The 26,268-nt window shown below is 54.2% G+C and overlaps 1 protein-coding gene across 2 annotated transcripts in view; it reads left to right on the plus strand.

The window, feature by feature from the left end:
- GRIK3 (glutamate ionotropic receptor kainate type subunit 3) overlaps window positions 1-26,268 on the plus strand; it is a 116,242-nt gene that overhangs the window by 44,559 nt on the left and 45,415 nt on the right. For both annotated transcript variants that reach the window (XM_075437972.1, XM_075437973.1), the window contains exons 2-4: window positions 19,249-19,425; window positions 20,723-20,980; window positions 22,342-22,523. In XM_075437972.1, coding sequence (XP_075294087.1) covers window positions 19,249-19,425; window positions 20,723-20,980; window positions 22,342-22,523 — 617 coding nt within the window. The remainder of the gene's footprint in view (window positions 1-19,248; window positions 19,426-20,722; window positions 20,981-22,341; window positions 22,524-26,268) is intronic.

A 26,268-nucleotide genomic window follows, 5' to 3' on the forward strand; every position in this document is an offset into this window, starting at 1 on the left:
TATTATTTTCCTGCAGTTTCTAACAGCCTTCTCTCCCCCCCCCCCACTCTATTCTACCTAAAGGAGGGAGAAAAGTATTTGTGGTTTTCTTATTTTAGTCATGCATTTTTAATTGGACTATAAATTCCACTCTGTTGTGTTCTGGAATGTTATTTTTATTTTCCAATAGAACTGTCTCTTCTTTGATGGGGGCAGAGATTTATTACCCAATTTCCATCTTTATGCTTCCCTTTTGGACTGTTGTTTTAGCTGTTTCCTAGCTATACAGACAACCCCTTTTCCCCATCTTTTTATAGTTGGATTTCCTCAAGTCCTTCTTTCTGCACTACTCATTACTACCCGCTTCTTTTACCCAGTCTCCTCGGGATTCATCCACAGACCTACATTTCCACTTTATATCTTCTTGAGGATGTCTTTGAGCCTTCCATAATTAGACAATATATTGTCATTGAGCTGTGTGATGTTACGATGATTTTACGGCCACGTTTATGCTCTGGCCCCCCTGCACAGAAACACCATGACATCGTACGTGTTTATACCACCACGACCTTCATCCAGCTTGTGGTTGTTAATCCGCAGATAAAGCCACAGCCACTTACTAGAGAACCTGCCAGAAGTCTGCACTATTACGTGGGGTTCAACTAAGCTTGTGTAACGGGAGGAGAACGGAACCAAAGTTCATTTAAGCACAAAGACCTTGGAACCTGGTAATTAAACCAACCCCTAGTGCTCTGCCCCAAAACGCCTCCTCACCAATCGGCGCGGGCAGCGGGGACACAAGCAGGACAAGGCGGTGCCGTGGTGGAGGGGTCTCCTGGCTGGGGCAGCCCCATCCCACCGGAGCACAGCGCTCGTCCCGCCAGGAGCTGCGAAGCCCGCAGCCACCGTGCTCCTTCCCCACACCCGACGCCCGAGCGACAGGCGGGTGCTTTGCAGACACAGAAACGTGGGCAAACTCCACATGGGTGCAGGCAGGGGCATTGCCAAAGGGATTACACCCACCGCAGCCGGCTTCGGCTTCGAAACAAGGTGGGTTTTAAATACCAGCTTCTCTGCAGCGAATACGGGACGCAGTTTGCTGACCTTTCTGCACGCTTGCCATATTTGTTTAAGGAAAACCTTTTTTGCTACTAAACTGAAGAAACAACCATCACCCTTCAATATTATTTCAGTCTATTTATACAAAGTGTGTCTCAGTGCAGACTTCAAAGGTCACAGGAAAACTCGGGAGTTAATTAGCCCCATCGTTTCTAATACTGCCTTTGACATTGGGAAGATTCCTTGTTATTAAACCAGGAAAAGGCTTACTTATTAGTATCTGAAATTTTGCAGAAAGAGATTCAGCACATGCAGCTCTTCAGCACAGCTGAGATGCCTCTTTCCCCCCCTCCTCTCCTGCAGAAAAGACTGCGTTATTTCCACTGGTGGTGGGTGAGCATCAGGAGAGTGAGAGAAGCTAGGAAAGGCATTTGTGTTTATCCCTTTAGCTCCACAGACAACCCTCATATGTTCTCCCTGTGACCTTTACCTTATGTTCCTCCTGCAGAAGTAGACCTTTATGTATCTTTGTTTTGGCACTTAACAAGCAAGAATTATTTGAAGAACTCTTAAAGAAAAAATAAGTTTCTTGTATCCACACAATATACTCTGTATATTCACATTTGCTAACAAGATATATTTGAGACAGATCAGAAATACCTGCTTGTATGTGTTCTGGGAGGGGAAGCTAAAACCAGCATTATTAACAGTAAAATCTGTATAAAAGGAAAAAGCAACACCTAAGCACGCACATGGCTGCACACATCCCCATAGCACTTCCTTGGCTCCCACCCCATCGCCATAACCATCCCACGCCGCAGAGCGGGGCCACCAGCCAACAGGAGCTGTCCTGGGCTCCCACCCCATCCCTGTAACCATCCCACACAGCAGAGCAGGGCCACCAGCCGACGGGAGCCGTCCTGGGCTCCCACCCCATCACCGTAAGCACCCCATGCCGCAGAGCAGGGCCACCAGCTGACAGGAGCTGTCCTGGGCTCCCACCCCATCACTGTAACCACCCCATGCCGCAGAGCAGGGCCACCAGCCGACGGCAGCCGTCCTGGGCTCCCACCCCATTGCCGTGACCACCCCACGCAGCAGAGCTGACGGGACGCGCCGTCCCCAGCAGCGCAGCGGGAGCCAGAGCTGGCTGCCCTGGCAGCTCCCACCCCACGGTGCCGACTGCGCTAGCCAGGCGATCCTCACAGGGAGCATGCGGGTGAGCCGTCCTTTCATGAAGGGATAAAGAAAAGAAGGACTGGGTTTTCTCTGCTGCCCAATCCAATATGTTCACCCTTCCTTTGAATTCTATTGACCAGCTTCAATTGCCAAAGAGATTAACCTGGCTGCTCCTAGGATTTGTGTTTGGATTACTCTACAGGAGGAAATAAATAGTTGTATGCTTGCTTAGGTGAGGGAAAACAAAGACGAAACTTACACTTCAGACCCATTCACTTGTTTTAGCAGCACGTTAATGAATGAAGTTCAGAGCAGCTCTTGTGAGCTAAGAGAGTCCAGCTGGCAGCGGCAGTTCGGCATGCTAATCCAGTCAGGGGTTCTGCAAGATCATTACTGCATTACGGCTCAGCTACACAAAGCGGGAGGAGCAGAGGTTGAACCAGTGGGATTTGTGGTTTCATCAAGCCTGACATCTCTGAGATAACACATCATTTTCATCTCCATTTAAAAGCATTAATGAAAATTTGTTAGTTCAACATGAATGCTTCAGAAGAGCCTCCCAAATCTAAAAAAAAAAAAAAAAATGAACACAGAGCTTGAATGCACCCAAATTAACTCCTGCTTACTGGGGAAGCAAGCACTTCATTACTCCAACATGGAAAAGGATTACGGCAATTAAAATCTCTGAAGTGAGCGTGGTAGGGGACCATCAGGGACACGGCCCAGGTTTCGCCGAGGAGGATCTGCAGGTGGCTTTGTGCTGCAGGCTGGGCGAGGAGCAGCGCCCGCAGCCTGCTCGCCCCGACCGGGCAAGGCTGGCCCGAGGGGACAGACACAGCACCAAAGCGCCAGCCCTCGCTCCGCGTCCCCGTGTCCTCAGCAGACAGCTCACTCCTGCGAAGAAGCGGACGAGATGGGACAGGAAAATCCGATTTCTGCCACTCTGTGCATTTTCCCCAGATTTCAGCACTACAGTTTGGCTTACGTTCCAGAAGTCCTGAAGCATTTCCTAACACTTTCAGTTACAAACCCAGTCCCCTTCCAGCTCGTCCAGCTGCCGTCCCGTTACCCGTCCATGCGCACAAAGCCTCTGCCACCACCGGACCCGGTCAGAAAGCGCACACCTCTGAACGCAGCGTTTGAACGGGAAAACCCACAAACCAGCTCCGGATCAGAGCCGTGCAGCACTGAGCCAGGGCACTCTCTGGCCAGTCTGGTTGACAGCTTCCCCCTGTAGCACGTGCTCAGTGCCTTCCGTCATTTTTCTCAGGAAACACCCTGAGGTGGGGGCACTCGGCATCAAGCACAGCTTCTCCTTCCACATTCGCCCCTACTCAAGGGTCAGAAACACCCGTGGATCGCCAGGCCACTGGCAAAAGCTCTCATCTGAAAACAAAAGTGTTTGTGAGCGAGCGGGAGGCCAGGCAGTGTCCCTCGGCGAGGGCTCTCCCGGGGACACCTCCCCTCCGGAAGCGGCTCCCGCACCGCCCGGGAAGCCCCTCGCAGCCTGCTCTGCCGCACTGCGTGAGCGCAAAGGGATGCCCCCAGCTGCCAATGTGCTAACACGGCACCGATTTTATTCCCCGGCGCCATTGCCATTTCATCTGAGAAAAGCAATTATAGCTCAGAAAAGCTGCACGCGGCTGCGCCGTGCCTGTCGTCCTGGGGAACGCTCCCACCACCTCCCTCGCCAGCGCGGGCCCTTCGCCTCCAGCCAGCCCGGAGCTGAGCCCTCTCCAGAGCTCACCTCCGGCAGGCAGGGCTCTACCCGGCTGACGGGGACATGGACGCTACCTTCAGTTTTTAGTGACTGCTGGCAGGGCACCGGGAACGCAGGGAAGGGAGCTATAAACTTACTGACATGGATAACTGGAACGAGTCTCCACCCCGGGTATGTTTGTCCTTCCTTCAGCTGAGTGGAGCTTTCAGTGTCCTAAAGCTCCTCACGCTAACTCAAAAGCAGCATAAAACCCAGGGTTCCTGCAGAGTAAACGAAGATTTTTTCCTCCCAGTGATTTCCCAAGTGCTTTCTTGGGTGGCAAAGCATCACAAGTCATTACAGCACAGCTTCCAGACGCTTTCTTCCATTTGCACTATGACGTGCCAGGAGAGCATTTAACAGCAGAGTTTCCTCTCCTTTAAAAGGTAAAAGTGAGGTTTCTTTCACTGTGAAGTGACAGATTATTTTTTAAAATAGGTACCCTCCCCAAGCAGCCCTCCTGGTCCCCGTCCCGGGGCTGAGAAGCTGCAGGCCAGGACTGGGAGGCAGCCGGCCGCCCGGTGCCGAAGCCAGCGTGGCCAGCCTAGCTCCCAGGTTAATCCTCTCCCGCAGTGAGCTCAGAGGCAACTGGGAAAGCTGGGATATTGCACAGTTGGGAAGCACCTGGTGCTCCTTTCAGATGATTTCTCCAGAAGCCCAGGGCACTGCCTGGGCTCCAGGGAAGACGCAGGACTCTGCTGCCCTGCGGGTTTCTCGTTCCGTCGCCCACCCTGTGCAGCTCTGCATTAAAGCCCTGCTCCCGAGCGTGTCACCAGCATCGCAGCACACCCACTGCTGTTTGGGGTTGTCTGTCAACTGCAAACAGTTTTTCCTGGCTGTCGCAGTTCCCAGTAGCCTGATTTCTCCTGCAAGGTCTCTGGCAGAGCATTCCTGGGGATACAGGCCAGGGGAAAGCAGAAGTGGGGGGAGAGCAGCGGGAGTTTATCTGCAGCAGCAGGCAGATTCCCGTCCTACGGGGCTGCGTGTTCCGTCTGCTGCCTTGCAGCAGGGAAGCTCTTGCTGAAGTCCAGCCTAAAATTTCCATCTGATCTTCACTATCTCTGCTCACCCTCCCGGGACCTGTGCAAATAAGAGCTGACGCCTTCTGAACACTTATAGACAGTTGTCACATCTCGCCGTGGTCCTCATCTAGCTGAGCTCGGTCCTGTCCTCCTCGGGGAGCTGGGGGGCCTGGGGTTAAAGCGCAAAGTGGCAGCCACAGGGGGTAGGATGGAGCTGGCTTGCTGCCTGCAATTCGAGCACGCGCCTCGCACCACGTCGTGGGCACTGAAACGGCTCTGGTCCCACAGGAGGGGACCGACGGGCACTGCGTGGCCCCACCGCCTGCCGGCAAGGCGGGAGGGACAGCGTTCCCACCGCAGGCAGGGTACCCAGACCCGCAGCAGGGCTCAGTGCCCAACTCGCTGCTCATCTTGAGCAAAGAATCGTCCTTGTAGGCCTTAATCCTACCATCTGCAAGTTTCAAAAATCACGTCTTCTTTTCCCCCTTGCCTTCTAGCTGGTGTCTGGTTTTCCTCTTTGCACTATAAAGCTCTAGGATTCTCTTTATACTACAAAGTCGAGTGAAACGCTAAGCAGTCGGGTTATTCCAGCTCATTGTCTGGTGAGATGTGACTGAGGTCAGGCCTTCCAAGTATTTCCATAAAGAGTATTTAAGTAGTAAAATAATTCACGCTGCATTTCTTGCAAGTAGTTACCCAAGAGAGACCTGAGCAAAGCCTGGAGATCTGCACTGCCTGCTCCAGAGAGGGCAAGGTCACCTCCACGGCCGGGAGCATCCCGGTAGCTGCCCCTCTCCCGCTCCAAAGACGACGGCTCTGCTGGGGCACCAGGGAGGGGGCAGGGGCGGCACCCACCCCTTCACTTGCACAGGAACAGGGGAAAGAACGCGATGAAGGAGCCTCGTATCTCACTTCACATTTTCATTTCAGATCTTTTCTGCATTGTTTCTACATTTCAGCAGCAAGGTCCACAGCATGACCAGAAATAATGCTATTGATTTCCAATGCCAACTCGTGTATTTTGATTATCATAGCCCCAAGATGTTACCAGTTGATTTTAATTAAGGGAATCCCATGAAGCACATGGACTGTGCGCGCTCACCCTGGCAGAGCAGCCGAGGTGCAGTCCACCACGCGGCACAGGGCACGTCGGCGAGCAGTGCGGGACTCAGAGCTGGATTGGCGCCCTGCACGTCCCCCCACCCCCTTGGGACACTTTTGGGACCGACACATTTGCAGGAGCTTAATTCAGGCTTTGGCACGGGGCGTGCAGCAGTGACGCGGCACTTCAGCAGATTCACACGCTGCTACCCAGCAGTCCCACTCACTGCTGGGCCAGAAGATACTAGAAACATCTTTTCCAAGCAGCCTTTAAATATATTGCGTACATCAAGAAGAAAGCAACGCATAGACCAGGTGCTGGGCACGACAGCAGGGTGTGTGTCTGCAGCACCCACTCCAGAGCTGCTTCCCCACAGACTGTTCTGCTTGCTGCTCTGACTTGCTCAGCTCTTTAGAACTGAAGATATTACTGAGTTCTGCGCCAGTCACCTGTAAATCAGAGGGTCAGTCAGGGGCACCGTCCCCGATCCAGGTCTCTGGCCCAGGCACGGCAGTAGCAGCCGCTGTGGGGCTGCTCCATGGCTGCTCGCCCCATGCGCAGGAGGGAGAGGGGGGATTGTTTTGCCCCACTGCCCGTGGCTTCCCCACCGACAATCTGCTGACTGTAGACTCGCTGTGGAGAGCGGGAACGCCAGCTCATGTTCACTGGTTTATAAATAGGGTGGGGAATAGGAAACCTTCACTCCTCAGCTTTCCTGTCAGAAATCTCTTCCTTGAATGTTTTTTTAATTCAAGTCAAATTCAGCTCAGCTGCATTTTAAGCTCCTTTTGCATCTCCCACTCATAAGTGTCCTTTCCTCCCAAGTTTGCTTAACTTACATCAAATAGTTTCCTCCATTGAATTCATGCTACTCTCAGCTTATAGCTCCCAGGTCACTTACACCACACAATCATTGCACAGGAGATACCAATTCATCTCAAATGAACAAAATAGCAGGAAAAAACAATTCCAGAAGAAAGCAAGAAAGTAAGGGCTTGTTTCACATCCCGTGGGAAGCCAGCCAGTTCACCTGCCAGTCTCCTCTGCAAGCTCTCCCCCTGGGCACTGTCCCAGCAGACCCAGAGTAGATGGGGACCCAGGGGTACGGGGTCCAAGCAGCCCCCGCTGCGCTCTGACCACAGCACAGCTCTGCTCCCACCAGCGAAGGGAGCTCCCAGCCCCGAGCTACCTCCCCAGCCTTTCCCTGTGCCTGGCCAAAACCTGACTCCTCCAACAACCTCATTAGCTATGCCATGCTCCGGAGCTGGAAGAAGAGACCAATTCCTGCATCACCTACAGGAGAAGCTCCAGATAACAAAAATGTTTATCTAAAGAAAGTGTAACAAACCTACCTTAGATCTACAGGTCTGCTTTATGCTCTGATTGCTCCTCCAGCTCCTCAGCTCTGAAAGCAGCCCCACTGCCCCAGGGAAGCAGAAATACCCACCCCAAGGGCAGGGCCACCAAGGGAAGCAGTAACCCAGCTGCAGCCCCCAGCCAGGTGCTGCTCCTCACTGCCTGCTTAGGAGTTTATAAAACAAATTTTACTTGGATCAGTAGATATTATCCCATTAACCCTTCCAGAGACCTGCCCCCACCCTCCACGCTCCCTGTAGCAGTTTGCTCGTTTGTGCTAACGAGGCATGTGTTATTGCTCATGTTTATGATTGGGTGATGGATCTCATTAATTAGCTCTGCATGAATCAATAGGAGCACTGAACACATAATCCTTGGTAATTCATAATGCTGTAGTCGAGGAAACAGTGTCCTTACCATTAAATAAACAGTGATCACGATGATAAATCTTGGAATTATCACAAAGCATCAAAGCTTTGGGGTTTGGTGTGAAGAATTAAGCGGTCAGGTCACTGCTGAGCAGAGAGGGGGTGCGGCTACACCCCCTGTCACTGACGACACCGGCGTGAAGCGCTACACAGTGACTAACCTGCATTTTAATTGGATTTGAATCTATTAATAAAGTTTTCCTATTCCACCTCCTCTATGATTGGAATGGTCTTCAAATTTCCCCTTTTCTGAGCTACCAAACCAATAATTTACCCACTTTAGTTTGTGACTCAGTTTGTTTAGTCATAATAATGAATATTCAGCTTCATTAGCACAGACTTGGTTCGGCTCCCACTGCAAGGCGCTCAGCCCTGCCAGCGCGGCAGCTGGGTCGCTCGGCGGAGCAGCGGCTCCCAGCCCTGCGCCGGGACGGGCTGCACCCACCGCTCGCTGCGTGGCACCGCGCCGGGCAGGGGGGACCCGAGCGGGCTGGCAGGGTGCCCTGCGGCGGGTGCTGCCCATCCCGCATGGCGCCCGCCCGCCCCGGTGGGTCTGGGCCCCGCTCGGGGCACAGCGGGGACGGGATCGGGGCCCTGCTCTGCCGCCAGCCCCCAGCCCCGCTCGCACCACGGCCCTGGCCTCGCGTGGAGGGGCCAGCGGCAGCCCCCGGGCAGCCGGGCAGCGCGGGCAGCGTGCCCAGCGTGCCCATCGCCGTGACGGGGACCCAGCGCCCCAGCCCCGGAGCAGCCGATCGCTGCTCCGCACAAGCTGCCTTTGCATGTGCACCGTTTGCTTTCATGAGGTGGAAAAGATTTTTAATAGCTGATTTTGATCATTTGGAGGAATTTAAAATCCCTTTGCAGTCGTGCTGCCGGGTGGTTCCAGCGCATCCCTCCGCACGCCCTGCTCTGCGTGTAGCTGTTTGTAAACTGAGAGTACAGATGACAGGAAAATAATGAAAGCATGCATCAGAGCGGACCTTTCTGTCATTCCCTCTTTTGCTTTCACTCCCTGAAATAAAGTGCTGCTTTTAAGTCAGCAATCCTTCAGCTGTAATTACCCTGGACATTCAGAATTGACAATTATGAAATGGCGAAGAAAAAAAAAGGATGGAATAAAAACCATTCATAAAAAATTCTGAACATCCCACGCTGACAAAATGCCTACCCTAGGCAGATCTCTCCCCCCATGAAAGATGTTCCTCAAGGCAGATTGTGAAGGAATTTCTAAAAATTCCTGAGCTTTCTTCCTCACGACGTACCGGGTCGTGCAGCCGCAGCGGCCGCCCTCTCCCCGGCTGCCCCACGCCGCCAGACACGCTCGGCCAGGACGGAGCAGCCGGGTGGCAATGGAGAGGAGAAGCCCATCTCGCCAGCGCGGCTCTGCCGTCACTCCGGGGAGCAGGGCCCGGAGCTGCGAGGGAGCGCGGGTCCCCGCGCCCCGGCCGGGAGCAGCCCCCCTCTCCCCACCACCTCCTGCCCCAGCACGCACGACCACCGCATCCTGGCCAAGCCCAGTTCTCTCTGCTGAACGACATTAAAACGGGAAGATAAAAAGGCTAAAATGGGTGTCTAGACCTCCCGATTACGTTTTGGCTGCCGCTGAGCACCGGCAGCGCGGGGCTGTTCAATCCCTCCGCGCCTCGCGCGCCCGTCGGCACCACGCACCTCTGGGGACCTGCTGAAATCTGTCACAGACCTTGGATCTTCCCCTACATAAAGGCTCTTCTGTAGAGAGCAGATGGGATTAAGCAGAAAGAATTTCCCTCTCTGCTTTCTTTTTTTCCCCTCTCTGCTTTCTTTCAAAAAGAGGGGAAGAAGCACAAGATGCTAACAGCAAAGACCCTGACGAGGGTTTGGGATTGTCAGCTCCTGAATGGAATCCATTTTGTCAATCAAATTCAGCATCGACCGGGAGCAAATTCTCAGCATGTGGCATAAAAATCTTGTAAAACTGAACTGTTAAATATTTAGGGCAGATGACAAACAATATGTCATAATATTTGCAGAATTGCATTTGTTATTCAGTGCATCATCTTACTTCAAGCCTGATTTTTGGAAGCATCAACACAAGAATGAGAAACAATCAGTTGACTGCCGGTATTTGGTGACATTGTAAATGAAGTGTAGGATTTAATTTAGATTCCTTAAGTCTAATATTATATGCTACATGCCAGGTGGGTATTAACATTTATTAGCTGCCGCTTAGCAATGAATATTTAAGAAGAATTTAATTAACATGCAATAATTGTAATTTTAATTGGGTTGAATTTCTATGTGAGACTTCATTTCACTGCAGGACATCTTCTATTTCATATTTATACCAGGTATATTTCTATTTCCAGGTAAAATGGGAGCTAATAACTGGTAGGGACGGAAAACAGACAGAGAACTTAAAAACCCACGGCGAGCCAAGCCGGGTGGGCTGGAGGCTGAGCCGCTGCCGGGGGGAGCGTAAGGCCAGGCGGTGGTACAGCTCCTCCTCCGCCAGCCCCCTTCCCGCCTGCCATTCCCACTCTTCGGAACGGATCCGTACATTGAGTCTCAGCTGCGGCGTCTCCGGCTGGGCACGGCCGGCTGCCCGGCCACCAGCCCCGGCGCCGGAGGCGGCCAAGCCCTCCCCTCGGTGCCCTGGTCCCGCGCGCGTCCGCGGAGCCTGGTGCCGGGCTCCCTTGGCGCAGCGCCCCGACGTTCGCTAATCCCAGTTGACCCGGGAAGGCAATTCTGATTCCCAAGAAAGCGGTTTCCATTTTCAACACCCCGTATTCAGCGTACAGCGACTTTCCACAAATCCATCGGCCGGGCCCGCACGGGGTGAGCGAGCAGAGCGTTCGCTGCGGGGCACGGGCTCTGCCCTGCACCCGCAATGAAGCGCTGCGAGGGCGCGGTGACGGGGAGCGTGTGCAGGGAGACGCGGTGCCAGCGCCGAGCTGCTCCGCGGCGCACGATAAAGACAAATCTGAAGAATTTCCTCACCCTGCGGGTTTTGTTACAAGCCCAGCCCGTCACAGGCATGAGCCTGGATTTATTGCAGCTGTGGCCTGAGCTGCGTGCCGGGTGGACGTCACATCTAACACCAGGTTACACCACAGGCCAGTAAAACACAATAGAAAAATATACTTACAGCTGGGTTGCCTAAACCCTATATTATAGATCCTTAATAATTTTAAGCTTTTAAACATTTTTTTCTCCCATTTAAAACGTGCCAAAGCACGACCATAAAAATGACACCTGAGCACGCCTGATTCATTTGGTCATTGGTGATTTCCAGGACCCAGCCTGGGCGAGGCTCTGGGCAGGGAGCGGCTCGTGCCTCGGAGCCGGTGGCAGCCTCCTCCAGCGCCCTGCTCCGTGGGGCAGCTCCGGGCACCGGACCCGACCCGTGCCGGGGCACGGACCAGCCCCGCTGCTCCTCCCTGTCCGCAGCGGGTCAGGACGCGGGGCACGACGAAATACCGCGCGTTGACTCCATACTTGTGGCAATCCACCCACAAAAACTCTGAACTGCTAATTAATCAAAGTGAGCCCAAGTATCTGGCGAGGTATCCGAGAGTGAGAGCGACTGGAATGGGAGTGCCCGAGCTTGGGAGATCCACCTCGTCCAGAGCAGTGAGCGCGCCTGAAGGACAGCCGCAGAGCGACGGAGCCTTGCCCAGCCACCGCTGGGACGGGGTCCCTGGGCCTGGGGCGGGGTCCCTGGGCCTGGGGCAGGGTCCCTGGGTTGCTTCTGGCAGCTCTGCCCCTCGGGCCTTCGCGGGCTGCACCTCACAGGTCTCTTGAGGAGATCCGTGCTCTGCTGTGAGCTCCATGCTCGCTAAATGAAAAGTTTCCTGGCACTCTCACTGCCCGTATCTTGGTGGGAATCTATTCCTAGGAGATTATGATGCTGCGCTTTTTTTTTCTAATTAATTGAGCCTGCTTAAAAACTAAAAATGCCCATTTCATTTTAATCACGTATTATGCAAATTAAAAATGTAAATATCACTAAGAAATCTGCTGCTAACTTAATTTATTTCTGCTGTCGCACTGCTGAAGGCCCTTGATCTCCGATTAGCGCTTTGATCCGCTCCCTCGGTTGGGGTCACGCACTGCTGCTGCGGTGAACGCTCCTTCGCAGGTGTCGAACGCGCAGCACCAGAACAGCTTGTTCAAAGAAACGGCAGAGGAAACATTGCCAATTAGGCCAAGCGAGTAGGAGTTGCAAACGAGAAGTTTGTTTCTCGAAGCCGCAACGCGTGCCCAGCCGTGCCGCAGCCCCGCGGGGATGCGCTGTGCCCGCGCCCGGACACGCGGGCGAGGATGCGACGCAGGCGCTGAACAGCCGCATCTCCCTCCCGCTGGAGGTGGCAGCCCTTCCAGACCCTCCCAAGCTACTTTTCGTTACAAAAACAAGCTGCCGTATGCCATTAATTTCTCATTCACTGTGAGTAAAGTGCTGATACATACATTTTAGCTACAGTGTTTTTAATCAGTTAATTTAACCAGAGCATTAATAATGTATTTCTTTGCCACTTGACTGCTCATCTGCTAAACAGCTTATACACAGGAGGAGAATGTCACCCCCTGTGACATGAAGTACCTAATACAGTGCAAATGAAATAGGATTTTGCATATTCAATATCAAAACGAGAAAAGAGGGAGATGCCGTCTCTTGGGAATGGATCAGCCTGCTGTGACAGGCTTTCTGTCCTGGCAGGCGGGAAAATCCCTCCTTCGGGGACACACAGGTTTTGCATATCTGATTTTCCGCTTGAATTCATCTCCTTGGCATTACGCAGCGAGGACCTGGCCTTTCGCTGTGCCGCAGCGCGCGGTGGAACCGAGGAGCTGGCAGCACTCCTGGGTTTGCCAGCTCTTCCCGTGGGTCTGCCAGCTCGCCCCGTGGGTCTGCCAGCTCTTCCCGTGGGTTCGCCAGCTCTTCCCGTGGGTCTGCCAGCTCGTCCCGTGGGTCTGCCAGCTCTTCCCGTGGGTCTGCCAGCTCGTCCCGTGGGTTCGCCAGCTCTTCCCGTGGGTCTGCCAGCTCGTCCCGTGGGTCTGCCAGCTCTTCCCATGGGTTCGCCAGCTCATCCCGTGGGTCTGCCAGCTCGTCCCGTGGGTCTGCCAGCTCGTCCCGTGGGTTTGCCAGCTCGTCCCGTGGGTCTGCCAGCTCGTCCCGTGGGTCTGCCAGCTCGTCCCGTGGGTTTGCCAGCTCGTCCCGCCGGGCGCTGCGGGAGGGAGCAAACCCGGCAGGGTCAGCCGGGCGCCCAGCACCGTGCCCAGGCAGGCTGCGGGAGCGGGCAGAGCCACTGCCGAGGGGCTGCGCTGAGCCCCGCTCGGCTCCCTCTCGCTGCAGGGTACCAGGGAGCGGGGGGAAGCCTCCGGCTGGGCAGGACCCTCACGGGCTTCGTCAGGCTCCGGAGGCAAAGCAAACCCCGTGGCCCTGCAGCTGGAAACGCCCCGGAGCTGAGAGCCAGGGAAGCTGCCAGCGGAGTAACATTTGCTCGGGGACAGCCCTGGTGCCCTTTTAATTCTTAGAAAAGAGATGCATAACAAACACAGGCAGCGTGTGAGCGTAAGCAGCACAGACACACCAGCTCTGAGGTTAATCCTCTTCCCGTGTTCGGAGTCAGATCCTCCTCCTGGGTGCTCAGCAATCAGCATCCGGAGAGCGAGCGGCCTCCGTGGGCTGGGGACAGCTTGGGCCCGTGAGCAGCAGCCGCAGCCCGTTCCTGCACAGCGTCTCTCTTGCGTGATGCATGGTTATGAAGCCTGAAATTGCTTTGGATATGTGGCTGTGCTGCATCACATTAAGCCGTGCCACACTGACGCGACAGGGCTGATGCACGATCAGCAGCAGTGTAAGGGACAGGGACTCAGATCCTGCCGCTCCGTTGTTCTGTCAAAAGCAGAAACCCACTGACAGACCTGGGAAATTACCTTCAGCTCCTTCCCAGAAGGTTTGTTTCAGCCAGTTTGCAAGTTCTGCTTCCTGCCCCGAGCCCGTGCCGGGCCGGCGGCAGGGCGTACAGGGACAGCCCAGCGCGACGGGCGCCCGTGGAGGTGCGGGCAGGGCTCCGCAGCCCGTCTCCGCGGGTGAGGCCTTCCCAGGCGGCAAGAAGGGACCCGAGGGGACGGGGCGCTGACGGCGGGAGCCCCCAGCATTGCTCGGCGCTGCCTCCCGCACCCGTCCGCTTGCAGGAGGATTTGGGGCGCTTGGTTCGCCCCAGCCGGCATCGCCGTCAGGGCCGGGGCTCGCTCAGCGCCTGGCCAGCAGGGACCAGCCCCAGCCTCAGCTCCGTTTGAGCTCTGGAGCATTTCATAGTAGCAGCTCCTTGGTGCAAAGTGCAAAGAGAGATTTCTTGTGAACGAATCTGTCACTGCTCTTCCTTTTTATTTTTTTTTTTTTTGGTGATATTTGTCGCCTTCTGAATTTTGCTGCTTCCACTGCACTCATTATTATTGCATCTGGGGCTGCAAGAGTCCCACGCTGCCAGGCAGCCTCTGCGAGTTTTAGCTCCACTGCCAGAGCACAACCTCATGCTCCTGAGGACTTTCTTTTACTTCCCACCAGCGCTGTCTCATGTCTCTTTACCGGTATAGACGCCGGCCCTGGAGGGCCCTGGCCCGTGGCAGTGAAGTCCTCTGCAGCGGACAGGTCAGACGCGCAGCAGCGTGGGTTCCCCAGGCCTTCCCGGGGAGGCACGTCGTGTGAGGAAGGGCTCTCCCGTCCCCCCGCCCCGGGGACCCGCCGAGCAGCGTCCTGGAGGAACAGGCACCCGGTGACGTGGGCCGGCCCCGATCGGCCGCTCGCTACGGCTGTCCCCGGAACAGAGCCCGTCAGACGAGGACACGTTGCCAGGCCGCAGCCAGCCCTGCTCTTCAACTTCTTGTTGACGTTTCGTGACCTCAAAGAAAAAATAGATAAAATACAAACCCTGGGGCACAAGAGGTCTGTGAGACGGCGGCAGCAGCTCTCGCCTCTCCGGAGGAGCTCAGGCTGGCTCCATCCGCAGCAAGAGCTACTTCAGAACAAGTATTTCTTCCAGGATGTCGCATGGAAAGAGACTGTCAGAAAGCTGTCTCCATGTGTTAACAACACTGTCAGCGGGGGAGAGGAAAGTGTTATCAGAAATAGTTGTTCTTCAGAGCTAAGCAACTCGGTGATTTTATAAGGAGTAAAAGATAAGAGATCACACCACACGCTGCGGGCTGTTGGGTTCTTCCTTCCGAGAATGACGCTGTTTGTTTTGTTAAAAAGGGGAAGAGGGGAGAAAGTGAAAACCTAAAATACTTTGACTTTCTTGACTTAGCTTTCAACAGAGCTAAAAATAACTGGGATTGCACTCAGCCTGCGCAGCCACAGCTCAGGATACGCTACAGCTCTGGGGAAGGATTCCCATCCCACCGACCAGGCTCCCCGGGGCCGCTCCGAAGGTCTGCCAGCGTCATCACCTGGGCACGGGAGGAGTGCGGCGCGTCTGTGCTTGACGCAGACACACCCGGGCCTGTTCTGACTGGCGTCCATGGGATCTGGGGTGTTTCATGGCATCCAGATTTTACCCTGAGCAGAGAGACGCATTTTCTGCCTCGCAGTTAAGAGTGAGATCCTCTGTGTTTTGCACCCAAAGCTCCCTCCACACGCCCGCGCCAGCCTCCTTCCGCGGCCCGGCCCTATCGTTGCCCTTGTGGTCTAGATCTAAAGGAGAGTTTCAGGCGTTTGCTTTCAATTCTTATTTTGAATTTTTAAAACTCCCCGTCTCTGCAACAACATCAGTGGTCATCAAAATAACATAAAATAGTAAGAGGTGACGGTGATTCTAACTAGCATGTTTTCCCATACGCTGATTGACATTCTCTGGAGAGCAATTAGCCTGCTTTAGAGGTAAAAGATAACTGAATAATTATTTAATCTGCCTGGTGATTGATATTTAAAATCCAAGAAATTGGATGTAATAATGGGTGACTCCATCAAAAAATATGTAAAAGTGATATCAGTTGATAGTGTCCTGCCTGAGAAGGTGTCGACAGCTCGTGCCAAGGCATCTCCTACAAGGCTGACTCCCCAACCCGGATCCCGTGGCACTAAAGGCCATACAAACGTGGCATAAAAAGGTTTTCAGGGTAAAACATTTATGCAGACAAACTCAACCAGAAGCTGTTAAACCGCAGTGTGTGTTGAACAGCACAAGGCGTTGCAGTGGGGAGTCTGTGGGCTGTATTGACTGGTCAAGGAAACGGCACGGCCCCTTCCCGGATAAATGAGGCAGTGAATACCCCCATGAACATCAGGAGGATGTTACAAAGCGTGACAGACCTCAGCACGGCCATCTTTCATCTGTCTGCAAAGCTACAGGAGGGAAAGAAAGAAGGAAGGGGGAAGCTGGGACCTGAAGAGACAGAGGCAATACTGGGAAAGGGTCGTTAGCACCAGGTCAAGTGAGCAGCATCCATTAATCTCCAAGACATCTGAAACAACTTCAAAACCAGAGCGAAAGCAGAAATGGCTTAGAGACAGACAGCAACACTAAAGGGCCTTTAGCTTTACTATCTCAGATGAAACTTGTTTATAGGTGGTATATAAAAGTGGAAACTGTTTTGTTGTTGGCTTTTTACAGCCCATTGACTTTCTGCACTGCCATGAGTCACAGCGAGGTCGCTGTGGCAGGGCCTGGGCGCAGTCGCTCTCAGGGCTGACCAAGCTTGTTTGTCTGAACACTGTGCAGCAGACTGCCCAGCTTGTGTCGCTTCACCGTTCCCGTTGAGGGTTGCGGGGACGCATGGGGTCCCCCCAGCCGGGTGACCAGCCAGCTGACGTCCCATCCCTCCTTCTCTCCACAGCACAAGCTGATATTCTCCATTTTGCTCAAATGAAAAAGCTGCAACAATTATTTTCATAATTAGCTGGCTTTTCAAATTAATGCCACTTATGCTATGTAATCACGATGAAGATTATGCATTAATCAGCTGTTTCAAGGCGGTTATTAGGCTCTTTAAATAATGATCGGCAGGAACGTCTCTGAAGGAGAGGCGTCCAGGCCAGGAGGGCCGGCAGCGCCAGCCCTGGGCCCGGGCCGTGCTCGGCACGCCGACCGCGGCACAGCTCTGCGGCCGGGCACGCGCCCCGCGCCCGAGCACAGGGTCGGCTGCTGCACGCGGGGCGGCTCTGCAACACCTCAGCAACTGCCGCGGATTTCACACCGTCCCCATGCATTCAGCACCCAGCAGTATAAGCAGAAACACATCACCTCTGCCTGTCTGCTTTCCCATTGCCCGGCACTAAATTCAAGGTACTGGGTGGCTGCACAGGAAATTCTTTTCTGTCAAAAAGCCTGCTACATCCAGCTGGATGTCTGCAACGTGAATTTATTCGGGATCAAACACCAGTAATCCACATACCCAGTCCTTCTATATTCTGTCATAATAAGACATGCTCCAAAGCAACCCTGAAAGCTCTGGGCTAGGAGAAAGCCTAATGTCGGCTAGTTGATAATCAATGTAACATGAGCCCAGTTATCACTTTAGGATGATGCCAGGAAACAAAAAAGCCTTTGCTAAAATGTTCTGGCCAGTAAAGCTTTGAACAGAAAGACAGGGACGAATCTCACACTCACTTTAGTTTTGTTTAATGTTTCTGCTGTAATATTGCGTACGAACTTCCTCCGCCTTAAGAAACTCAGACCGAGCTACCAGCACGTGCTGGATCAATAATTCTGCTTGTACCAGTCAACAACCAAATGTTTTGGCGTGATCCAGTGAGATGCGGCACTTGGACAATTTTTGCTAGGCTCCTGCCTATGCTGCTAGGCATTCTAGATTGAAAACCTGGCCATGAGTGACTTGCTGGAGATGACACGGGACTGAAACGGGTCTCCAGAATGAGCATGCAGCCTCTGTTCCCTTATTCTTCCCCTCGTTACCTAGGTTAGTACTGAGATCAGTAATATTTTTGCTACCAGACACACGCAGTGAACAGCACAAATGCTTTTGGATGTTCTGAATGCAAATTAGTGACCGTGCCCACCTCGGCTGGGGACACAGATGCACCAAATCTGGAGGGGGAGAGGAGGGAAGCAACTTGCCGTGACCATGGGGAGCAGAAGTCAGAGCCCTTCTGCAACCTCCCTTGCACCCCTGCCGTGAAAATCTCCAAGCGCTGCTGCTTGGCTCGCTCAGCCCATGGCTGTGGTCGGGTTCGTGGGGGGACGCACAGAGCATGGCTGTCAACAGCAACGTCACCTTGGCTCTCGGCAAAGTGGCACTCTTGGCTTACACCAAATTGCCACAAAAACGATAGACAGTGTGTTCTGGCTCCTGGAGGAGCGTTCGTGCAGTTGCTTGCGAACTAGGAGGGCTGAGCAGACATCTGTTGTCTACAACAAAACGTTTTAGGACTACCTTAAATTGAAGAGGAAGATTTTCCTTCTGCTAATGAACTCCGAGACCATCTGTTACCAATTGCACTTGCTTATCTCGCTCATCCATTAATTATTTTGGTTTACTTTTTAATAAGATAGCGCAAGGTTCATGTGTCTTTCCGTGGCTCTGTGAGGGGCACAGGACGGTGCCGACGTCGCAGAGACAAGGACATGCAATTACATAATTTACGCCTGCACTAAGTCACTTCAATTAGAGTGGCTGTCAGTGGGGAACCGAGGACAAGGCTCACAGACCCAGAGCCAAGAAACCCAGCGATCCTGTGACAGGAGCTTGCTGCCCTTGGGGAGGTGTGATGGCATTAACAACTTCAGAACACGGGAAAGCGTGCATGCGAGATGTGCATTACTGAGCAGATAAGCTGCAGGGTAGGCAAATTCAGAAGTCTCCGCTGGTCTGAATTAAGAACTTGGATAACTAAACATAAGAAACAATAAAAGATGAGAAGGGCATTAAAAATGGCACTAAAAATAGCAAGCAGCAGTGCTGCACTGCCTGCCTGCTGCGTGAGGACTTGGAGACGGGTGGACAAGGTGGGGAGGGCTCCAGCGTGGCGCGGAGGGAAGGGCAGTGCCAGCTTCGTGCCGCAGAACCTCTCAGAGCACAAACCTGGAGCATCTCTGCAGCTGAGCAATAAGCCTGATCGCACGTCCCGAGCTCTGCTCCTAAAGTTTTACGGGCAGACACTCAGCTGTCTCAAAAAATGTTCCAAGACTCTAAATTTGTCCCCTATTGCCCAGCAAAGCTGGCATTCTGCACACTTCCATGGACCAGCACATAACAAAACCCCAGATGTTTCCACGTCTTTATTTCAGTCCAGGAGACGTCCTGGACAAGCCGTGTTCAGTCTGCGAATGCCACAGCCCTGCCCAGGAGGCTTCTCGTCCTTGCTACCTAAGGTTATGAATCCAGCTTTGTGTGGCTTCATGCTGGTTTTGTCTTCTCTTGCAGGAGGAATCTTTGAGTACGCAGACGGTCCCAACACCCAGGTTATGAGTGCTGAGGAGCAAGCCTTCAGATTTTCTGCCAATATTATTAACAGAAACAGAACTTTGTTGCCTAACACAACACTAACCTACGACATTCAGAGGATACACTTCCACGACAGCTTTGAAGCAACTAAGAAAGGTAAGAGCACAGCACACTTCGCAGTGCTGTGGCCATTTATTCGTTACAAAAAGGCATGGTCTGGCTTGACACCCAGCAGCTCTCTTGGTCCTGCTTTAGTCAGTGACTGAGATTAGAAGTCCTCCAGGAGCTGACCTTCTGGAGGCATTTTAATACAAGGGGAACAACTATTCTTTTTTTCCTCTGCAAACCTCACAAAACTCCTTTCAGTGTTTGCTTCTAATCCTGAGGAAAGGTCTGCAGGCCATGCCTTTGTTTATTTTCCTGTATCCCTGGCAGCGTTAACATCCCTAGTGCAGCAATTCTGTTCTCCTCCTAACAGACCGTCAGTTTTTATTATCGGGTAACAGCGGCCCACTGGAATGACCGCCGCGGAGGGACACAGCCAAGCTGCGGGGCTGACGGCCTGAGGGCTGATGGAGTTTGCTTCTGCTTGGGGAGAAGCGAACCCTGCAGCCTGAGCTCGCAGCGATACCAGGGGCAGTGCCGGTGGTGGGGTGGCTGCTGGCTGGCGAGTCCACCGACCCGGCGGTCCCTTGTAGGGTTGTTTTGTTCTGGAGGTCCCCCCAAGCTCTGCTCTGGGCTGGGCTGCTGGGAGCACCCAGGATGGCGGCACCGAGCGTCGGGATGGGAGCAGAACCGCAGGGCCCGCACCAGGACATGAGTCCCGGCCTCCGTGGCGGCCGGCGGTCGTGCCCCTCGGGCTGCGAGCAGTGGCCTTCCTAAGGAAACGCAGCCGACACAACGCTCCTGCTGCCAGCGCGAAGCGTTGGAGCTCAGTTTGGAGGGGCCCGCAGAGCCAGCTGAGAAATCATCTGTTCCTCGGAAAAACTTCTGCTGTATTTCACCTCTGAAAACGCAGCCCCAAATGTAGTTGTTCTGTTTTAATTTCTCTATGAAAGCTTGAACAAAGCTATCAAAAGCGTTATTTTGCTGAAAAAAATTTCTACTCAAATTGATAGAAAAACGCATTTTTCAGGGTGGTCCTGACCGTCTCTGGGTATTTCTTGCACAGCTCTGGAGGCTCCGCCATTTCCAACACACCGTAGCCCTCTCCCTGCTCTGAAAGAGTCCTGTGCCTCTAACCACTGGCCCAGACCCCGCCTGCCGTAATTCCTCCCCTCTCTCTGTCTCTCCTCTCTGCTGTAATTACCTAGTACCCATGCTGCTGTTAGTGCCCAGAAGCTTGTCCGTCCCTCCACCGCTCACAGTGCAGGTCAGGAAGAAGCCGCTGGTGCCCCGTACGCGCTGACAGCATCTCTCCCTCCCTCCCTCCCTCCCTCCCTTCCTTTTCCAGCCTGTGACCAGCTCGCTCTGGGGGTCGTAGCAATATTTGGACCTTCCCAAGGCTCCTGTACCAACGCTGTCCAGTCCATTTGCAATGCCCTGGAAGTCCCCCACATCCAGCTTCGGTGGAAGCATCACCCTTTGGATAACAAGGACACTTTCTATGTCAACCTGTACCCCGACTACGCTTCCCTTAGCCATGCCATTCTGGACCTCGTGCAGTATTTGAAGTGGAGGTCAGCCACTGTGGTTTACGATGACAGTACAGGTAGGTGAAGGACGTGCTTTAAAGGAGGAAATCAGGAGATCTTTTGTTGTGGGTCCCATTCAGGAACTTTTGTAATGAACCCTTTTAGGAGCAAAAGGGGAGCCCACGCAGCGATCGGTGCCCGGGGACACGCCGGTTCCCAAGCACCAGGCGGGCGCTGTGGAAGGCCCCGGGATCCTTCCGGCAGCCTCTCCTTCACAAAGCGCTTGGGAAGCGGGTGACCCTCAGCACCTCCCAGCTGCCCAGGGCTCAAGGGGAGGACTCATTGTCCGCCGGCGTGATCTGGCTCAGCTCGGCTGCATTTGGCACCACGGTGCCCATTTACACCAGCAAAGACCTCGGTCTGTGGCTGCCACTGAGGTTCCAGTTTCCCAGCTAAAAGCAAAAGCAGTTCTGGAAAGTTTTTTGTTTTCTGGCTAATTCTATGAAACATAGCTGACAAAGTTCTTCACATAGAGCAAGCTGTTGACGGTGAAACAAAGCAAAGCACTGCACAGCACTATAGATTAAAAAAACCCCCAAACAAAAGACACATTAGATAGCCTGTCCAACCTAATTCCACTAAACCAAATGGTTTCTTTAGGGGAGGGCTGATGAGAACACAGTTTGACATTCCTGGTTTGCAAATGTGGGTCACAGTATGTTCCCTTCGTGGCGTATTCTAAAGTATTTCTTCCCCTATGCAGAGGGACGTGCTTCTCTTTTCCTCCTTGCAGTAGGCATCTGCTGAATTTCTTCTTGCAACATTAGATACCAATAATTCCTGCTCAGCTGCATCCAGCATGGTTTTGTACCTTTTGCATAAAAAAGAAGTTAATTCTAAGGGTAGTAAGAAAGGTACAAGTGGTGATTAGGTGACCGTTAGGAACTACGCTATTCATAAATCTAAGCACATATTCATTTTTTTCTTTTGCCATTGTGCATGACAAATACTGAAGATTTTAATTGTTGTAGAGCTGATTATCACATTCTGTCCTTTCTCAAGGGCATATGAGGCTAAGAAAATACGCCGTGATCCCAGAGGTGTCCAAGGTTAGGACCAATGGGCTGTTCCTCCCTTCCTGCCCAGTGCAGGGAGCCCAGCTCTACCGCAGCTGGATGCAGCGGCAGCAGGGAAACCCCAGGAAAAGCCATTCTGCCTTAGAACAACTGCTCGGGAAATATCTGGGGGTTTAACGATTGACACACGACCCTGTGGCCTTGGCACGCCTTTACAATGGCCATCTGAGGGGGGGAGGAAACTCTTGATTCCATTCCAGAAAATAATACAGAAAGAAATAACTTGCTGTGGTAGCCAGCCTGCAGGGCAGGGGCAGACCTTCCCGTAACGCTGTGGGTTTGTCTTTCTGCGATGCCTGAAGGCCTCATACGGCTGCAAGAGCTCATCATGGCCCCATCAAGGTACAACATCCGCCTGAAAATCCGCCAGCTCCCGCTGGACACCGACGACGCCCGCCCGCTGCTGAAGGAGATGAAGCGGGGCCGGGAATTCCGCATCATCTTCGACTGCAGCCACGTGATGGCGGCTCAGATCCTCAAGCAGGTGAGCGGGGCGGCGGGGCGAGGCGGACGGCCCGAGGGACCCGGGGGGAGGGGGGCCATCCCACAGGGAGAGACCCCGACGGGGGCACCTCTGCGGCCTTCCCGCCCTCCACAAGCCACTTTAGTGGCCCTAAAAACTACACTTTTCAAGGGTATTACTGGAATTCTACAGAAAATGTAGTTTCCACTGAAAAAGTGGAAGTATCAAAGAGCGACTGTCGGTAAGAACGCACACACGTTACGGGAGGAGAACGTGCCAGGCGGCCGCGTCGAATGCAGCGCTGGGGCCAGGCTGTCGTCCTGCTCTCCTCCATGGCCACACAGCCCCGGCCCTCCAGCCCACCCCCCGAGCAGTGTCCCCTTCCTTCTCCCCTTCATCCCCTTCCTTCGTCCCCTTCCTTCTCCCCTTCGTCCCCTTCCTTCGTCCCCTTCCTTCTCCCCTTCGTCCCCTTCCTTCTCCCCTTCATCCCCTTCCTTCGTCCCCTTCCTCCTCCCGTTCGTCCCCTTCCCCCTTGCAGCCAGGGCGTCGGGTCGCGCTGTGCTCTGGGCCCCTTCTGGCCCTCTTCGTTTATCCCTGTGTGAGCTCTCCATGCTTGCCAGTTTTCAGTGTCCTCTTTCCCCCGGGCTGTGAACACGCGCCCAGGCAGAGGGGCCGGGTGCGAAGCGCTTCGCCCCGCTCGGCTGCTCTCCTGCGTCTCGCTGCAGGCAGCCAGGACGGGGTCCGCCGCGGGGGACGGCACCCTCCGTCCCTTCACGAGCCCCGTCTGCAGTTCTGGGACTCCAAGCCAGACGTCAGTGATTTTCCCTTCATTCGGTCTCTCTCCCTTCTCCCCGCGCCCCGCCACTGGCACTCCTCGCAGGGCAGCCGCTCTGCGGCTCTCCCCAGCTCCTCCGCAGCCCAAGGGCCGCTGGGCTGCCGGGTCACCGGGAGGCAGAGGGAAAGCTCTCGCACGGGCTGCTAAACGCCAGCCGGCGCGAGCGTGGCTCCTATCAGCCCAGCAAGACACTGCCACACAGATTAAATAAATCCCCTGAAGGGCTGAGAAAGCAAGCACGTGGAAAGAGCCTTCTCCTGCAGCCTGCATGACACAAAATGAAGGAAAGTGCTCAGAGAAACCAGAGAGCCTGGGAGGGATTATTAAAGAAGCAATGTCAGGGGCTCACTGTCTCCTGCCTATTATTTTAACATGCTGGCTGTGTTTGGTGCTGCTCACTTATTATGCAGTTTATTATAGTTTATTGTGCCATCTGCTCTGCTCATCCCTGTGAGCGCAGAGCGAGGAAGATGGAGGAGAGGCAGGACTAGGGGGAAAGCAGTCTTTCTGAGGCCTCCTGCCTGGTTCTGTGTGCACGTTCGTTTTTTCAGGACCCAAAGCCATGGATTTCAGCTTAGCAGTATTACAGAATGTATTTTTACTCAGGAAAAAACTAGTAAATATTTTCAGAGTTTGGGAAGGTGCACAAGGTGCACGAGGTCCCGGGAGCCGCTCGGCTGCGCTGCCCGCCCCAGCGCAGCCCGACAGACAGCCGACAACGGACAGCCAACGGCCTCTCGCATGGCTGTGCTAACATTTCCACCACTTGGTACCAATTTTAACTGCGCGTCTTTAGGTGACAACACAGTTTGAGCAACTACAGGCTATGTTCACAAGGTAGCTCTGAGTAAGCAGGCAGCATCAAGCCTAGCCAGATCTTGCTCCCAAGTTATTCAAGGTAACGTGCTCCCACAGCACCCGAGTAGCAGGCGCTTCGCTGATAATCTGGGCGGCATTTTTAAACTGGAGTAGTAAAAAACCCCATGGATTAGTAATCGATGAATAACAGCCCAAGAGCTGGCACGAAGACGTGCAGATGGATGACACTGCCACGTGCTGCTGCAGCCTGGGTTCCTTGGAGCGACCGAGACATCAAACCATTCATTATTTTGCCTTCTTGGACAAACAAATCATTGCAGAAACCTACCACAGCGCTAGGCCTGCTGGTGAGGCCTCCCCATCCTGCCCCAGCTTCTCCAGCTTCGCTCATTTTTGGCCACTTGTTAACGCTTCGCATCTGCTCTCCGGCTCCCCAGCTCCGCCGCTCTCCTTGCCCGCTGCCTCCGAACAGCTGCTGCGCTCTGCAGCACACAGATGTGCCTGTCTGAACTCTGACGGAGCTCCCCCTCTCACCCTGGCAATGCCTGTCCCTTATCCACCAGGTCTATCGTTTATTCATCTCCCCCCAACCCCAGATGTACCCTGCACACAGGCTGCCAGCACCAGACGCCGGGGCTTGCTTCCTGCCGCAGCTCTGAGCTCTCCATCTGCTGCTGATCCAGCTGTGGAACCGCAACTGGAAGCTCACGATTTGCTCTCGGCTGGTTTCACATCATCTCACCGATGCTTCGCGCACTGAGGCATCGCTCCCTGCTCCAGCTCTTCGCAGCCGGGCGTGGGGGTCAGGAGAGGGCTGCGAGGCAGCCCCGCAGCCGGCCGGGAGAGCAGCACGGCACGGCACGGCACGGCACGGCACGGCACAGCACGGCACGGCACGCTGCCGCACAGAGGCACCTGCCAGGCTTCCCAACAGCTACTTCCAGGCCAGGAAACGGGGGGTAAAGCCATGCCCTAGAGTTACCGTATCTGGGCTTGTCTAGATCCTTTCCTTGTCCCTTGTTTTTTTGACATCTCACTTCTTCAACTGTCACTTCCTTCCTCGGAGCTAAATTCTGCCCTAGTAATTTTAGCAAAAAACAAGGGAAGCAAACATTTCCTGGGGGTCTTGAAGTCGCTTTCCCATCGGAGGAGATTTTAAAGTGCTCTTGCATGTGTTTTCTCCAGAAAACATGCTCACAGAGTCAGCATCACAGTCACAACCACGGGTACCTCTTTCCTTTAGCCACCCACCGACTTCCAGGCGACCATTCTCAGAGACAGGAAGGCGTTCGCCTCGTGTTGTGTAGGCCTGGGCACGGCCGTCCGGCCGAGGTCCCTCCAGCCCACAGCCACGCTCCGACAAACCTCACGGAAGAGCACGGCAATCGGCAGGAGCCCCCCTTCGTGTCGGCGCTGGCACACCTAGAGCTTGGGCTGGCCAAGAGCCCGCAGGCCCGGACCCCGACCTCCAAGGGCTGAGGGCTGGGCGACATCCCCGCTCCCCACCCCTCTGCTGACCCATTTCTAAACCAGTCACCGCCGTTAGGTGTGGCTGTCGCAGGCAGGACGGGGGGACTCAGATAAGAGCTACAGGTACCCGTTATACGAACCAGCACCGACGGGGAGGGGATGCAGACCACCAGAAACACACGTGTCAGAAACAAAAAGCCTTTTGCTTGGCTTCTTAGCCAGCACCTGGACTCGCAGCCACCAGAACAGGCTGCTTTATGGTCATGCGGCACGGGCTCATGTAAGGCTGCCAGCTGTTTGGTATCTGAGAAGGAAAGGCAACCCCCTTCCTCCCAGCGGTGCCGACAGCAGCAAGCCTGCATCCCTGGCAGATTTTGCACCGCGTGTGAGCATGGCGGTGTGCCGTAGCCGGCGTCCCGGCTTTCTGCGGCACAGCAACGCCCAGAAATGCCACGGCCTGCGCGGGAGCTGGGCACTGAGGCTTGGCTGCCGTTTCAGAAAGGTTCGAGGACCACATTTCAGCTCAGCGCCGAAGCACGTGGCCCTTGCTGGCTAAGCATGTGCTTAACTGCGGCACAGGACCGATCCAGAGCCCAGCCTCTGCGCTTCCAGGTCTGCCTCCGGCCGCGCTTGCCAGATCAG

Source organism: Opisthocomus hoazin, chromosome 17 (genome assembly GCF_030867145.1).
Source record: "Opisthocomus hoazin isolate bOpiHoa1 chromosome 17, bOpiHoa1.hap1, whole genome shotgun sequence".
NCBI classification, from domain to species: domain Eukaryota; kingdom Metazoa; phylum Chordata; class Aves; order Opisthocomiformes; family Opisthocomidae; genus Opisthocomus; species Opisthocomus hoazin.